General features: G+C 36.7%; 1 protein-coding gene and 1 pseudogene across 1 annotated transcript; both read right to left on the bottom strand.

The window, feature by feature from the left end:
- Positions 1–5,518: 5,518 nt before the first annotated feature.
- LOC148122509 (olfactory receptor 8K3-like) lies at positions 5,519–6,466 on the bottom strand. Its single transcript, XM_087903843.1, has one exon. The coding sequence runs from the start codon at positions 6,464–6,466 to the stop codon at positions 5,519–5,521; it is 948 nt and encodes a 315-aa protein (XP_087759969.1).
- A 9,257-nt stretch (positions 6,467–15,723) lies between these two features.
- LOC148122508 (olfactory receptor 8K3-like) lies at positions 15,724–16,653 on the bottom strand (annotated as a pseudogene).
- Positions 16,654–17,490: the final 837 nt, after the last annotated feature.

Below are 17,490 nucleotides of genomic sequence, written 5' to 3'. Positions count from 1 at the left end.
CATCAATCAACCTATTTGAGCACTAATATCTTCTAGCAATCCAGAACATGAACAAAGAAATAACAGTTACTGACTATTAAGACATTCTTTAGATCTGTTAAGTTTATATGTAAAATTAAATGTTACAAGTTAAACTATTACTTACTGAGAATTATATCCAAATTCTTAAACTATGTTTTTTATTACAAATGGAGGTAATATAAGGTTATAGTTCTGGCTCCTGTAATTCATCCAATGAATGAATGGAAACACACTGCCTCTTTTACAGTTGAAAAGGAAGACATTAAGTGATATGTCCTCCACTGATACTCTATACACAAGACTATACATTAAACTAAACTTAATACTGGGACATTTTATTATATTTCTTCTTTGCAGTTTTATAGAGTCAAAGAGAGTGTCTTATTTAGAAGAAAACATTTTGATCATTCTTATTTTTTAACTATACTATGCCATTTAATTAAAGAAATCAATATATTTATATTTATGGTACCTCTTTTTTCTATTTTTTTTCAACTTTCATTTTACACTCCAACCACAGTTCTTCCCTCCTCCCACTCTTTCTTTGTCTTCCCCCCAGTCCACCCTCCATCTATTCCTTCCAACAGGTAAGGGTTCCCATGGGAAATCAAAAAAGTCTGCCACATTAAATTGGGGTAGACCAAACCTTCACCCTCCTGCATTAAGCTTGAGCATGGCATTCCACCCTGAAAATGGGCTCCAATAAGCTAGTTCATGCACCAGGATAGATTCTGATCCAACTGCTAGATGCCTCAGAGATAGTTCAAGCTTTACTATGGTCACCCACATACAGAGCGCGTAATTTGGTTCCATGGAAGCTCAAGACCTGTTGGGCTAGAGTTCATGTGTTTAAAAGAGCTTGGTTCAGCTGTCTCTGTAGATTTTTCCATCATAATCTTGACCTTTCTTGGCCATATATTCTTTCCTCCCTCTTTCGATTTGATTCCTGGAGCTCAGCTTGGTGCTTGTTTGTATGTCTATGTGTCTGGTTCTTTCGGTTGCTTGATGAAGGCTCTATGATGATAGTTGGGATATTCACCAGTCTAATTACATGGGAAGGCCAGTTCAGGCACCCTCTCCACTATTGCTAGGAGAATTAGCTGAGGTCACCTTGTGGATTATTGGGAAATTCCCTAGCAATAATTTTCTCTCAATAGGTAATGTGCAACTAAGTTTATCTTGTCATGTTTTCTAATTTTATTATTTTTCTTTTTGTTTACTCTTATAAAGTCTTTGAATCAGCTGAAGACCATTTGAACCGTTTCTGTTTTCTAGCTTCTTTTGTGTCTAGAACTACAATGAAGCTGGCTATGCAAGAATCTGTGCAGTGGGTTGTTGAATTCTTTGTGCTAATAGCAAAGAGTGGTACAGTTGGGAAAAGTTATTTTATATTATTTTCCATAACTATAGTCATTTATGTTACATACTAGTGCCATAAAAGCAGAAATGCAGACATTGGAATAAAAATGAAGACTCAAGCATGAGTGCAAATGATTCCAATGATTTAATATTTCACAAAGATTGCAACAAAAACAAACAAATAAAAAATCTTGAGAAAATAAAGCATTTTCAACATAATGATGGGAAATGGATGTACACATGTAGAAGAATGAGAGTATATCTGTCTCTTTTGTCTGAGGTTTTCTGTTCTTCCCAGGTCCCTGCAGCCATTAAGTTCCCAAGAAATCACACAGAGGTCTACATTAGTTATAAACTGATTGGCCTAGTAGCTCAGACTTGTTATTAACTTTTATAACATATATTAGTCCATTATTCTTGTCTATGTTAGCCATGTGGCTTGGTACCTTGTTCGGCAAAGCAGTCACATCTTGTTTCTTCTGTGGCTGGGTCACAACTGTGGAAAGAAGAATCCTCTTCCCAGAATTCTCCTATTCTTGTAGCCCTGCCTCTACTTCTATAGGTGTTGTCCCACCTATACTTTCTGACTGGCTACTGGTCAATCAGCATTTTATTATGATTTAGGAGAGTTTTTTGTATTTTTGTTGCTTTCATTGGCTAATTAATAAAAAACTGCTTGGCCTGATAGGTCAGAACATAGGTAGGTGGAGTAGACAAGACAGAATACTGGGAAGAAGGCAGTGAGGCAATTGCCATGACTCTCCCCTCCAAGAAAGACACAGGTTAGGATCTTTCCTGGTTACTAAATATGGGTTCAAGCAAGATGTAAGAGTTAACCAATAAGAGGCTACAGATAATGGGCCAGGCAGTGTTTAAAAGAATACAGTTTCCATGTAATTATTTCAGGGGTAAGTTATCCGGGAGCTGGGCAATGGGAACGTGGCCCACCGCTCCTTTTTACCACATTATTAAAATACAATTGACAGGGTAAAGACCATTGTCCCACAGCATGTATCCCTATACAAATGATAACTCCAATTGCAACAAAGATCTAATGTGACAGGAGAAGAGCAAGTCCATAGAATAAGCAAAAATCTTTATAAGCTATACAAGGTAAAGGAGATTAATATACAGAGTATATAAAGAACTAAAGCAAACAAATAAAAACAAAAAGGCAAATGTCTTATTAAAAATTGAGTTTGGGGCCTGAACAAAGAGTACTAAAAAGAAGGAAATGATGGTTACCCTAACTGTCATCATAGAACCTATGCCCAGTAAATGATGGAGGCAGATACAATGACCCACAGCCAAACACCGGGCTCAGTTCCTGGATTTCAGATAAAGAGAGGGAGGAAGGGTCACATGAGAAAGTGAGGTCAAGATTATGATGGGGAAAACCAGATGTAGTGGGAGCTCAGTGATCCTGGATTGACAGATGGAGAACCTTCTGTCATTGACCCTCCTAATGAGTAAGATATGTATGTGGTTTGATCTGTTGTGGGTAGACCCTGGCAGTGGGACAAGAACTTAGCCCATATGCATGAACTGGCTTTTTGGAGCCCATTGTCTATGTTTGAATGTCTTGCTTGTTCAGCCTTGATACAGAGTGGAGGGGCTTGGTCCTGCCTCAAGCTGGTAGTCCAGATATTGTTGACTCCCCAAAAGAGACCTAACCCCTCTGAGGAGTGGATAGGTGGTGGGAAGGGAAAAATGGGGGGCAGAAAATGGGAAGGAAAAGGTAAGGAAATTGGGGTTGGTATGTAAAATAAAAAATAAAAAAAATGATGATTGAAAAATAAATGTCAAAAGATGTTCATCATCCCTACCAATTAGAGAAATGTAAGTCAAAACAACTTTGAGATGAACAAAACTAGCAATGACATGTGTTGCAGTGCATGTTAGGAAAAAGGAACACCCCTGTTCACCCTTGGTGCAATTGCAAACTCTTCTAGACACTGTGCAAATTCTTTTTTTAAAACAATCTTTTCTCATTTTACATACCAATATCAGCTCCCCTTCCCTACTCTCAACTCACCCCACCCCCATCAACTCCTCAGCGGGTGATATTTCCCATGGGGAGTCAACAAATTCTGGCACATTGCTTTTAGGCAGGACCAAGGCCCTCCCGACTATGTCTAGGCTGAGCAATGTATCGCTCCAAAAGGAATGATCTCAAAAAGCCAGTTTAAGCACTATAGAAAAATCCTGGTTTCACTGCCAGTGACTTCACAGACTGCCAAAGGTACACAACTGTCACCAACATTTAGAGAGCCTAGATTGGTGCTATGCAGATTCCTTTTCTATCAGTCTGGAGTCAGTGAGCTCACACTAGCTCAGGTCAGCTGTTCCTATGGATATCCCCACCATGATCTAGACCCCTTTGCTCATATTATCGCTCCTCCCTCTCTTCTTCTGGTCTCCAGAAGCTCCACCAGGTGCTTACCTGTGGATCTCTGTGTCTGCTTCCATCAGATGAAATGAAGGTTCTATAATGACAAGGTAGTACTCAATCTATTTACAGGGGAAGGTCAGTTCAGGCACCCGCTCCACTATTGCTTAGGGTCTTAGCTGGGATCATCCTTGTGAATTCGTGGTCCTTTCCCTGGTGCCAGGTTTTATAGTAGGCCCAAATGTATGGCTCCCTTAATCAAAGTATCTCTTTCCTTGTTCTCCCTTTCAGTCCTTCCCCATTCTGACCATGCTGTTCTCTCATGTTCTCCTCTTCCTTCCCATTCTTCCCCCCTCCATTCTTTCCCTCTCCCAACACACTCCCAATTTTCTCAGCAGATATTGTCTATTTCTCTTTGCCAGGGAGATCCATGCATGTCTCTCTTAGGGTTGTCCTTGTTACCTCGCTTCTCTGGGGTCATGGACTATAGGCTGGTTATTCTTTGCTAAAGCATAAATGTCCAATATCCACTTATGAGTGAGTACATACTGTGTTTGTCTTTCTGGGTCTAGGTTACCTTACTCCGGGTGGTTTTTGCTAGTTCTTTCCATTTGCCTGCAAATTTCAAGATGTCATTGGTTTTTTACCACTGAGTAATACTCCACTGTGTTAATGAATAAAAGACCTCAACATAAGTCTAGCCACACTGAACCTCATAGAAGAGAAAGTTGGAATTAACCTTGAACACTTGGGCACAGAAGACCACTTGCAAAATATAACACCAGTAGCATAGACATTGAGATAAGCAATAAATAAATGGGACCTCCTAAAACTGAGAAGCTTCTATAAGGCAATTTTTTTTCTTTTTTAAGGAAGTATTTTGCTCTTCTATTCCTGATTATATTTACAACAATTTGATTGTGATAATGCATGCCAAGAGAATTTTAAATATGTGTAGAGGCCTTAATGGGCTTGCTCCTATTTATGAGACTCATAAACAAAACAGTGACATCTATATGATGACTTAGTAGAGTCACATTGCTCATCAACTTTAAGAAAATATTGGACAAAATTTCCATGTAGTTTGTAGGGATTATTTTAAATCTTGGTTTCTCAAGCTATAGATCAAGGCATTCAGCAATGGGGATGCCAAGGTGTAAAACAAAGAAGTTATTTTCTCATTGCATAGAAGTGATGAGACTGTGAGTACGGCATATAAATATCAGACTCCAATAGAAGACAGTCAGCACTTGCTGAGAGTGGTTAGATTCCACAGTCACAGATTATTCTTTGTCTCATTACTTTCCATTTTATTTCTCAGGGACAGAAATAGTAATCCTTGCTCCTCTAGTCTTTCATTATCTGAGATCTCTAGCAGAATTTTATATGAACTCGGGTGATTATGTAAATATACAAGCTTCATATTTTACAGTGTTAGAGCACTGGGAATGAAGCGCACAATGAAGGGATCGTAATTTTCGCTTAACTGGTTTATTGAAAGGGAACAAGAAACAGACTATATTGCATGATTTTTGGAAATAGAATTCAAATAGGACTTTACATTGCAATACATACAAATATATGTCATATAAAAGTGATCAATATGAATTAATCAAAGTTTTTCTCTATATATGGACTTATTATGTAGATCCATCGCTATTCCACAAGAGACTATTACCCAGATAAAGAAATATTAGTCATAGTACAAATAAGCTACCATGTATTTTCTTTTTCTTATATCCTATACTTTTACAGTTTAAGTAGAATATTCAAACACATTTCCCATTTCCTATGAATGCCCTGCTTCACCTCTTTGTTCCTCAAACTATAGATAATGGGATTCAGCATGGGAATAACCAGTGTATAGAACACAGAGGCCATTTGACCAGTTTCAAAGGAGTGAGTGGACTTTGGCTGCGCATACATAAAAAATAGAGTCCCATAGAATATAACTATCACTGTCAGGTGTGAGCCACAGGTAGAGAAGGCCTTGTATCTGCCTTCTGAGGAGTTCATTCTAATAATGGCTACAAGTATCAGGATGTAGGATATGGAGATCACCAAAAGAGAAGAAACCAAATTAAAAGTTGCGAAGATTAAAATTATCAGTTTGATTTCTTGTGTGTCTGAGCACAGCAATGATATCAATGGCAGACTGTCACAATAGAAATGTCTGATGATATTTTGGCCACAAAATGATGAAATGAAAATCTTGATAACTGTCAACAAAGTTATGAAAATACTATAGAGGTAAGGTATTGCCACCAGCACATGGCATAATCTTGGTGACATGGTGATTGTGTATAGTAGAGGATGACAAATGGCTACATAGCGGTCATAAGCCATGGCTGACAGGACAAAAACCTCAGCAGTGATAAACATACTGAAGAAGGTCAGCTGAATTGAGCACCAATTATAGGAAATGGTTGGTTGATCAACAACAAAGTTGCTTAACATTTTGGGCCCCACGGCAGTTGAATATCCAAGGTCAGTGAAAGACAGCTGCCTGAGGAAGAAGTACATAGGTGTCTGAAGCCTGGAGTCTATTTTGGTGAGGATGATCAAGCCCAAATTACCCACAACAGAGATCATGTATACAATGAGGAAGAGTCCGAATAAGGGGGCCTCCAGCTCTGGAAGATCTGTGATTCCAGTTAGAACAAAATACTTCAGCACTGTAAGATTGTATGTATCCATGTTGACTACTCAGGAAACCAATACTGGTAAGAAATATAAAGACAATCATTAAATACATTAGACTCCAACAGTAATACCTTTGTATTTTATGTTTATATTCAATATATTTTATACTATATAAAATGAATGTGCATTTTATATGATGGTTATATAATAACACATATGCATAATATTACTGTGCATTTTGATCATTCACATTTTAATAGAAGTCTTGAAAGCTAAAACAATGAAAAAATTGTTTTATAAGTTAATAACACAGATATAAATTATGAAGCTTCTGACATAGGTCATTTCATTCTTATATAAGATAACTGCAAAATAAAACTAAAAATCCAGCTTGATTGTATGTGCTTCAGTGAACAATCTTTTATCAGTGAGAGAAAATTTGCTAACACTGTTTTATGAATAGTAAGCTGAAATACATGCCACTTATTAATTAGGAAACAGACATTATTCTTTGAAACTTCACTTATAGATCTATAACGAAGTACAAAACATTGATGAAATAAAGAAAAATATTCAATGAGTGAAAATGTTATTTATTTATTTATTGGACAACTGTTTTAACTCATGTTAATATGAAGTTTATCTAGAAATCTAACCAGCTTATCAATTCTCTATGGCAGATATAAAAGGAGCAAAAAAAGTCAATAATAAAATTTACATGGAATAAAAGAAGTCTCCAAGGAAGTCAAAATAAGCAAATAAGAAAAATTAAGAAGTTAGAAGACTCACATATTCTAAATTCAGCACTTAATTTTAAACAGCTTAATAAAACAAGTATAGTGTTTCCCAAAGAGCAGACACCTAAATTACAGACTACAATAAGTACATGGGCTAAGTTCATACTTGTGTGTCCAAACCATGTCAAAGCCACCCAGTATACAATAAATGGTTCTCTGAAGTAGATATAAAAGAATAATAAAGATGGACTCCTTTCTCTCTATAGCTTGTGCAGAATTAATCCAAAATTGTTGTTTTTTACTTACCTTCCAGAGTAGATTGTTGAAACACCATAAACTCCAGATTTCAGAAACCTCTACAGACTAACACTTGGACTCCAGGAGGTATTTTAAGAAACACATATAGGCTACTCACCTCTAATGAAGAATCTTTCCTACATTCTCCCTGTGTGTTCTTAGCTCCATTAAAAGGATTTTATGAGTTTTCATCCCCTCTTGGGAATCTTCCTGAGGCAAAGGCAAGGGATTTGCTAATTCTGTCTAGGCATTGGAAAGCTTCAAGCAGAGCCCATGAGACACTTGATAATTATATAATCGACACCTATTTTCCCATGTAAGGAGAGTTGTAAGAGATTTCTTTCTACCACTCTTCATTATTAACTCTACTCAACTATATCTCAGCTATTTAGAACCAAATCGTTGTATGTACAAGATATATGGATGGTATTCTAATGAGGATGCATTTTATGGCTTTGCTAGCAACAGCATAACTTTAATAAAAGATTATTCTTACACAGATTATTTTAAAGAATGTTTATATTTTTCTATATTGCAGACACTTTAATTACTGATGTGAAAGATATGTATAAAAATCCACACATCATAACTTTTTTTTTACACACAAAACCAGTTCTATATAACTATAATCAAGATTATATGGCAACAATTAGAAAAAATATCCTCAGAAAAAAAATTTAAAGCATTTTCTACCATGAATAGCTCCACATCTTATAAAAATATTAATAACATGTTATTTCCAACATCTTTATATTAATCTCTTTATTTTAAAATATATATTATTATAATGATAATTTGATATAGAAGCAACATTAGTAGTAATCAAGGAAAGTAGATATTTTAGTCTCTGTATATATTTATATAACTAATAACAATATACTCTAAGTACATTCATTTTCCAAAAAATAGAGGACATCATGGTTTTTGGTTGATTATTATTCTCATTCTTTTTCTATCTTTCTGTTTCTCTGTCTCTCTATCAACTGAGGATATCTAAATTAATTTCATGTCTCACCTTTACAAATACTTTACAGTAAATATACATTCAAATATCTCCTTGATTATCTAATTTTTATTTTTATGTAAATCTGTGACAACTGTTGTAAGATAAAAATATAAATTTTTCAGATATGACATGTGTAAAATATATGCTGATAAAGTGGAGTTAATTAAGATTTTCATATTCTCAGATGAACTTCAATGTTTAATTCATTTTTATAAATTTTATTGAAAAATGGTTTTATCTCTTTAAGCCTCTGTGAATCCTGGTTAATTGACTCTGTGAGCTATGTTCTCTTGGTGTTCGTGAGCCCCCTGATTCCTCCTATCCCCCCTCCTCCTCATATTCATAAGTTACTGGAGCTTCCCCTATTGTTTGGCTGTGAGACTCTGTATCTGCTCCCAACAGTTGCTTAATGAGATCTCTCTGTTTTTTTTTTTATGAGAATTTTCCTAGGCTCCTGTCCCAGATCACTCTGTCGGCAGGAAAAACTATAGGTTTGGGGGCTGGGTTGGTATCTTAATCTTTCTGTTTGAGATCTTGCCTGGTTCCAGAAGATGGACCATTCAGGCTCCATGCTTAGTACTCTTTGCTAGGGGTTATGGTGATAGATTCCATGGAGTTTCCATTGCTTTAGAGGGTTCTACCTCATGCTGGAAATGCTCCCCCCGCATTCCAATCATTTCTCTCAATATTTTCTCCCCACACAGCTGATCCCTCTTGTTCCCAATAACACCCACCACCACTTCACCTGTGAAATATATTCTATTTTGTTGTAGGAGATGCTTGCTGGTTCCTGGCTGTTCAGCTCTTAAAAAATCACACTAAAACTATATTATTTAAATCACTGCTTGGCCCATTAGCTCTAGCTTCTTATTTTCTAACTATTACAACTTAGTTTAACCCATCTCCATTAATTTGTGCATCACCACGAGATCGTGGCTGACCAGCAAAGTCCCAGCAAATCTGTGTCCGGCAACGGCTCCTTGGCTTCTCCCTGACTCCATCCTTTTTTCTCAGCATTCAGTTTAGTTTTCCCTGCCTACCTAAATGCTGTCTTGCTATAGGGTCAAGACAGCTTTTTTTATTCATTAAGGGTAATCACAGCATACAGAGGGGAATCCCACGCCACTATTGTCACTATTTCCCCTTTCTAGGTAGATATTTGTTTCAAGCCCTTCTTGTTACTTAGCCTCTCTCGGTCTGTGGATATTAGCATGATTATATTTTACTTTACAGTTAATATCCACTTACTAGTGAGTACATAACATGTTTGTCTTTGTGGGTCTGGGTTACTTCAATCTTGATGATCTTTATTAGTTACATCCATTTGCCTACAAATTTCATAATGTCATTGTTGGGTAATACTCCATTGTGTAAATGTATCACTTTTTCTTTATCCATACTTCAGTTGAAGAACATCTAGGTTGTTTCCAGTTTCTAGTTGTTATGAGTGAAATGCTATAAATATAGTTGAGCAAGTGTCCTTATAATAGGATAAGGTATCCTTTTGGTATATTCCCAACAGAGGTATGGCTTGGTCCTGAGGTAGATTGAGTCTCATTTTTCTGAGAAACAGCTATACTTATTTTCGAAGTGGCTGTACAAATTTGTACTCCCAACAAAGTACATCCCAACAAAGCGGATGATTATTCCACTTACTCTACTTCCTTGCTAACTTGAGTTGTCATTTGTGGTTTTGAACTTAACCATTTTGACAGGTGTAAGATGAAATATAAAAGTTGTTTTGATTTGTATTTCCCTGATATCTGAGGATGTTCCACATTTCTTTTAAGTGTTTCTCATCTTTTTAAGATTTGTCTGTTGAGAATTCTCTTTTTATGTTTGTATCTCTTTTTTAATTGAATTATTTGGCTTTTGATGTCTAGTTTCCGGAGTTCTTTCTGTATTTCGGAGATAGCCCTTTGTTATATGTGGGAATGGTGAGGATCTTTTCTCGTTTTCTTCTATTCTTTTTGGTCCTATGGACAGTGTCTTTTGCCTTATAGAAGCTTTTCAGCGTCATTAGGTAACATTTATGCTTTTTTTTTTTTGATCCTATTGCCTGTGCTATTGGTGCTCTGTTCAGAAAGTTGTCACTTGTGCCATTGTTTTCAAGGCTATTCCCACTTTCTCTTTTATCAGATTGTTTATCTGGTTTCATGTTGAAGTCTTTGATCCGTTTGGACTTGAGTATTATGCAGGGATAGATATGGATCTATTTGCATTTTTCTACATGACAGCAGACAACCAGTTAGAGCAGCACTATTTGCTAAGGATCCTTTCTTTATCATATATTTCTGTCTTTACAAAAAATCAAGTATCCATAGGTCTGTGGATTTACTTCTGGATCTTCTATTCAATTTCATTGATCAATGTATCTGCTTTTATGCCAATACTACGTTGTTTTGAATACTATAGCTCTGTAGTACAGCTTGAAATCAAGGGCAATAATACCTCAGAAAGTTCTTTTATTTTATGGGATTGTTTTAGCTATCCTAAATTTTTTTGCTTTACCACACAAAGTTGAATATTGTTCTGTCCATGTCTATAAAATTGTGTTGTAATTTTGATGGGAATTATGTTGAACTTGTAGATTGTTTTTGGTAGGGTGACCAGTTTTTTTTTAATGTTACTGCTACTAATTATGAGCATGGGAGATCTTTATCTTCCAAGTCTTCAGTTTCTTCCTTCAAAGACAGGAAGATTTTATCATTTAGGTATTTCACTTGTTTATTTTTAGTTACCACAAGATATCTTGTATTATCTGTGGCTATTGTGAAGGGGGTTATATCCCTGATTTTTTTCTTGTCCCTGAGACCAGGTTTCTCTGAGCTTTAGAGCCTGTCCTGGAACTAGCTCTTGTAGACCAGGCTGGCCCCAAACATATAGAGTCCCTGATTTCTTTCTTAGTCTCTTTGCTGTTTGTACATAGGAAGTCTATTTTTTTTAGTTAATCTTGTCTCTGGCCACTTTGAGGAAGATGTTTGTCAACTGTAGGAGTTTCCCGATAAAATTTTGGGGGTTACTTATTTATGCTATCATATCATATACAAATAATGCTTTGGTTGCTTCCTTTCCAATTTGGATCCCCTTGATCTCCTTTAGTGGTCTTATTGCTCTAGCTAGAACTTCAAGTATTGTATTGAATAGACATAGAGAGAGTCAGCAACCTTGTCTTCTTCCTGATTTCAGTGGAACTTCTTTGAGTTTTACTTGAAATAACTTGATGTTTGCTATTAATTGCCTTTTTATGCTTTGATTTGTCTCTTGTATCCTTGATCTCTCCAAGACTTTTATCTGAAAAGGTATTGAATTTTATCAAAGCTTTTCATCATCTAATGAGATAACCAGATGGCTATTTTGTATCAGTTTGTTTATATGGTGAATCACATTGACAGATTTTTGTTTGTTGAACTATCTCTGAACCTTTGAGTTGAGGCCTAATATAAATGCGACAAGGTTTTAATATAGGTACCATTCACTTTGATTTGCTGTCTGCACAGTATCTATGAGAAAATAATGCTTAAAATAATCTGACACTGTTTAACCATTCATCTATTTATGTGCATTAGGTGGCAAAAAATCTGTATAATCATGGGTATATCAGTAGTTCTTGGATATGATTATTTTTTATTTTATTTTCTTTGTATGGACACCTTGGATTGAAATAACTGGGTCATATGACACATAACCTAGTCCTCCTTTTTGTTTCTTTTGATGGTAGGCACTTCAAATGTTCTCCATGATGATTGCATTACCAGTTGCCTGAGGTGTTTCATTTTATGTTTTTGTTCAGTTCAGAATGAATTTGCTAATAAGAAAAATGTAACTCTTTTTTTTCACTCTTTTTTTAAGAGTAAATAGCTCTTAGCTTATGGTATTAGCTCCAGCATTGTCAATATCATGAGTGTGGGCCCTGTGTGTCAGCAGCGAGTCCATAGTTCTAAGTTTACTGTGTGGCATCTTCAATATTCAGTCTGCATCTACTAGGTCTCATATATTTTCTGTGATGATTCTTATGGGATATGGCACTTTTTTCCGTTCTTAAGCTTATCTTTCTTCAGCCCCAAGGTCATGTCTTTCACCTTCATAGCATGTTTATAGTTGTTTGTATTCTCTGCTCTTCACACTTGTCTGAAGTCCTCACACATTGCCTCAGATCTCTTGTTGATTTTAAGAATTATTAGTTCTTTACGATTTTAATACAATGTATTCTGATTAAATTTGTTTTGTCCCTCTCAGATCTTCTCTAACTCAGTGCTCTTTTTTGAATTATTAATCTACCATCTATATATTTTCTACCGTGTTTGGGGCTAACACACATGAATGGTGCGAACCAGTTCAGCCCACTCTACTTGTCATCAAGAAAGACAAATCACAAGTAGTAAGAAATATAACTTCACAGGTTGGCTTTAGTGAGGTATACCTGACATTTTAATGGCTATTTAATGAGGTTGGCTCCTCAAAGATAATCAGCTTTGTTGAATGAGCTTTGTTTATATAAAAATCACTCATGAATGCTAGCTATCATGGATGTGGGAGATACAGAGAATGCCAGTATGTTAGGATCATATGGCAGTCGTCTGAAGCTGGCTTGCCTTCAGCAAATATTCGGGAACAAAGCTGTGCTTGAGGCTCTCGCCATGGCAGATACAGTGGTTTCCAGAACTAAAATGAAGTCTGTTTGTGATATGTGTGGATAATTTATCTTTGCTATTCTTAACATATTCTATGTGTGTAGTAAACTTTATTTACATTTAAAATTTTAATTGATAATTACTTTGATAGCTTATGAACAATCTTGCTTTATATATCATTCATTTTTCTTTTATTTTGAAACAATAATATTCTTAGAACATTTCTCATTTTCCTTCCACCCTCTAAAACTTCTCATATATTCCTCCTTTTTCTCTTTCACATGCATTACCTCTTTTTATTAATTGCTTCATGCATACATATCTATGTGTATACACACATATTTCTAAAAAGAACCTTCTGAGTCTATAAAATAACATTTTTATGTATGTTTTCAGGGCTGACCATTTGATGTTAGATAACCATTTGCTAAGCTCTTCCCTGAGAACTTCTCTTTTCCTATGCTTGAGAACTTGTGGTTTTCCCCAGTTCTCTTTGGCATGTCTATTATTGTCTTTGTTCAACTAATGTTTAAGCAGTATCTGTTTGCACTTGAATTTTTGCTTCCTGAATCCAATCATGTATGTCGTTGTTTAAATTGTAAATACTATGCTTAATGGAAATAAAGGGGACAATTATTCATAAGAGACATAGTAGACCATCAAGTTTACTAATTATTGATACATTTATTGATTTTGTTAATATATGTGAATTTTTACAAAACAATATTTTTCATTATATTTTCAGACACACTACACAATGTATGTGAGTGTGGCGTACATACACATACACACATATACATGTATATATATGTATTTGATGTTATTTACTTACTATCACATAACCCACCCTCATCCACCTTCCCTGCCCACTGTTCAACTTGCTATTTCCTAATGATCTCGTTTCTACTTTTATAAGTTTTAAAAAATTCTACATAAGATGAATTATGCAATACTCATCTTTATGAGTTTGGCTTATTTTGCTTAAAATGATGATCTCAAGTGCTGTAAATGTTCATTTCTGACATAATTCCCCTCTTCTTCATGCCCGAGATAATTGTGTATATGGGTCACATGTCTTTATTCATCCAGCTGCTGTTAGGAACTGACACTGATTTCTTGTTCTGGCTACTGTAAAAATGTGAGCGCAAACACTGATATTCCGGTGCCTGTTGTTTGATTTCTCTGTGAAAATATTCAAGAATCATATAAATGGATCAGATCTCGTTTATACTTTTTGTATTTAGTATTATATCAATACTCTTTGCTAAGCATATATGTAGAACATAGTGCGGGGATATTTTTACATATCAGCACGTCAGTACATGTTATGTACTTCTATATGGATGTCCCATAGAAAAGAAAAACTGCACGTTTCAATACATTAAGATCTCTTTAGCCACATGAAAGTCTAAGGTGAGGTACATTCGTGAATATGTCCTTTCCATTTCACGAGGTGCAGAGTCAATGTAAGGAGAGTGGCAGAATTCAGGCACTAGCACGGAATGTGTGAAAACAAGTTTAATACCAAAATGAGAGCCAGTATTTATACACTGCATATTGAAAACAAGAGAAACATTTCAATTCACTCTGCTTTTACAGTCCAGTGCATTTACAAATCTTACATGTTATATGCACTAGTATATAATAGAATTTATTAAACTCACAGTTTGGCTCTAATTTTGTTTTATTTATTTAATTCTTGTCGGACTCCAGATTTTAAGCATGGATGTGCACGTTAGGCAGGCTTTCTGCTGGTAGGCCACCTCCACTTTCTTTTTTTTTTTTTAGGTAATTTTATTAAATTATAAAAGTTTCCATTTACGCCCCTCTTCCCAACACCCTCCCACTCCCCCCTCCCCTCCTCCTCCCTCTTTGTCCCTAAGGGCAGTCAGGGTTTCCAGCCCTGTGGGAAGTTCAAGTTCGTCCCCCCTCCCTCCAGGTCCAGGAAGGTGAGTATCCAAACAGACTGGATCCCCAAAATCCAGTATATGCAGAGGAAACGAGTCCCAGTGTCATTGTCAATGGCTTCTCAGAAAGACTCCGGGCCAGCCACATCCAGAGAATCCGGCCACATTCAGAGAATCTGGTTGGATCACGGGCTCGTTCAGTCGCAGTCCAACTGCCCTTGGTAAACTTTCATTAGATTCGACCCCTTGTATCAGTGGGTGATAGCATCCCTCGCAGTCCTTCGTCATTTTCTCCGTCCTTCTGCTCCTCATTTGGACCTTGGGGGGCTCAGTCTGGTGCTCCAATGTGGGTCTCCGTCTGTATCGCCATCCATCACCAGATGAAGGATCTATGGTGATAAGCAAAATATTCATCAGTATGGTTATGGGCCAAGGCCGGTTCAGGCACCCTCTCCTCTGTCCAGAGAACAATCTGGGGATCTCTCCTTGGACCTGGGATCCCATATATAATCAAGTTTCCTATAAACCCTAAAATGACTCCCTTAGTTGAAATATATTCTTCCCTGATCCCATATTCATCCTTCCTCCCTTCCCCCCATCCCGGTCAACCGAGCTTTCTCCATTCCTCCCCTACTCCCTTCTCTCTAACCCTCTCCCCTTCCAACAACCCTCCCTCCCCCCCCCCCCCCGTGCACCCAAGGTTACCTGGGACTCATTTCAAGTACAAGCTTTACGCATGTTTTTTCCATGGCTTCTGAAGGGCATTTTTTACCTCTTTGTTTCTCAAGCTGTAGATAAAGGGATTCAGCATGGGGATTACCAAGGTGTAGAACACAGAGGCCATTTTATCAGTCTCAAAAGAGTGGCTAGATTTGGGCTGTACATATATAAAAAACAGAGTATCATATAAAATAACTACCACCGTCAGGTGAGAGCCATAGGTAGAGAAAGCCTTGTGCCTACCCTCTGCAGAGTTCATCCTGATAATGGCCACCAGGATCAATATGTAGGACACAAGTACCACAGAAAGGGATGAAACCAAATTAAATGCTGAGAAGATCAATATTATGAGTTCAATGTCACGTGTGCCCAAACAGATCAAGGTTAACAAAGGAAGACTGTCGCAGTAGAAGTGACTGATGACATTACGGCCACAGAAAGATGAGATAAAAATTTTGATGGTGGTGATAAGAGAGAGAAAGGCACTGAAGAGATAGGGAATTATCACTAATACCCAGCACCCTTTCTGAGACATAATGACTGTATAGAGCAGGGGGCTTCAGATGGCCACATGGCGGTCATGGGCCATTGCTATCAGAATGAATAACTCACTAATGATGAAGAAGATGAACAAAGATAACTGAATGGCACACCAGTTGTAGGGGATAGTATTTTCTCTTGTTACAAAGCTTACCAACATTTTGGGTCCCACAGCTGTTGAATAACCAAAATCAATGAAAGCTAGATGTCTGAGAAAAAAGTGCATAGATGTTTGTAGCCTGTTATCCAACTTGGTGAGGATGATCATGCCCAAATTTCCCACCATGGAGGCAACGTATATGAGAAAGAGCAGTACAAAAAAAGGAGCCTGTAGTTCAGGGAGTTCTGTGACACCCATGAGAATGAATTCATTCAGCACAGAGAGGTTCTGCTTCTCCATCTAGACTGCTAAGGAAATGTTTACTTGGAGGGATCTTCAAAGACCACTGTGATTCTGGAAGTTGCCTGTTAAAAATTCAGAATTTGTCACATTGTATAAGAGAGTCCTGTGTTTTTATGTTCTTCTTTTGTTAGATTTTAACAGGAAGTAATAGTGTTATGCCTTCTGGACATGACATGCCCATCATACTTTTGAGATCTCAGCAACTGTTTTTACCTGTATTTATAACAGCAAGACCTGCATAGAATCAAACCATCAGAAATCCAGGCACAGAGAGGTAGCACTCTCCTCCAGGCCCTTCCAGTTTCTGAAGAACTACTGGGAACTGTATTTCTTTCCTAGGGGAAAATAATAAATCAATGAAAACAATTTGAAGCTTGAAGAAAAATGTTACAGATTCCCATTGAACAATTGTCCAAGAAACATGACTTCACTTCAAACTCAATGTGATGTGCGTAACCAGAGTTTAGGTAGCTGGTTTTCTATGGTCATGCCTACCATAATACCAAGAAATGAGACCATTTTTGTAGGAAACCTGAATATGTGGCTCTCAGGCATTTGAAGCAGGTTTATAACAAGAATATGAAAGATTTTGAAATTTTAAGCTGGAAAATATTTACAAAGCTTAAGTAGAATTTGATGAACATTTTTGGTGAGAGTCTGGAAGACTAGAATGCCTAGAGAATTCAAACAGTTTTGGAGGAGCAAAGAGATTTATCAAGAACCAGGCTAGAGGTCATTTTTTTTACTTCTTTGTTTTTATTTTTTAAAATTTATTCATTAAAAATTTCCACCTCCTCCCACTTCCCTCCCCCTCCCCCTCCATTTCCCTCTCTG

Source organism: Myodes glareolus, chromosome 3 (genome assembly GCF_982192425.1).
Source record: "Myodes glareolus chromosome 3, mMyoGla1.1, whole genome shotgun sequence".
Taxonomy (NCBI): Eukaryota; Metazoa; Chordata; class Mammalia; order Rodentia; family Cricetidae; genus Myodes; species Myodes glareolus.
Note: the sequence above shows the minus strand (reverse complement) of the source record. Positions and strands in the feature narration are given on the sequence as shown.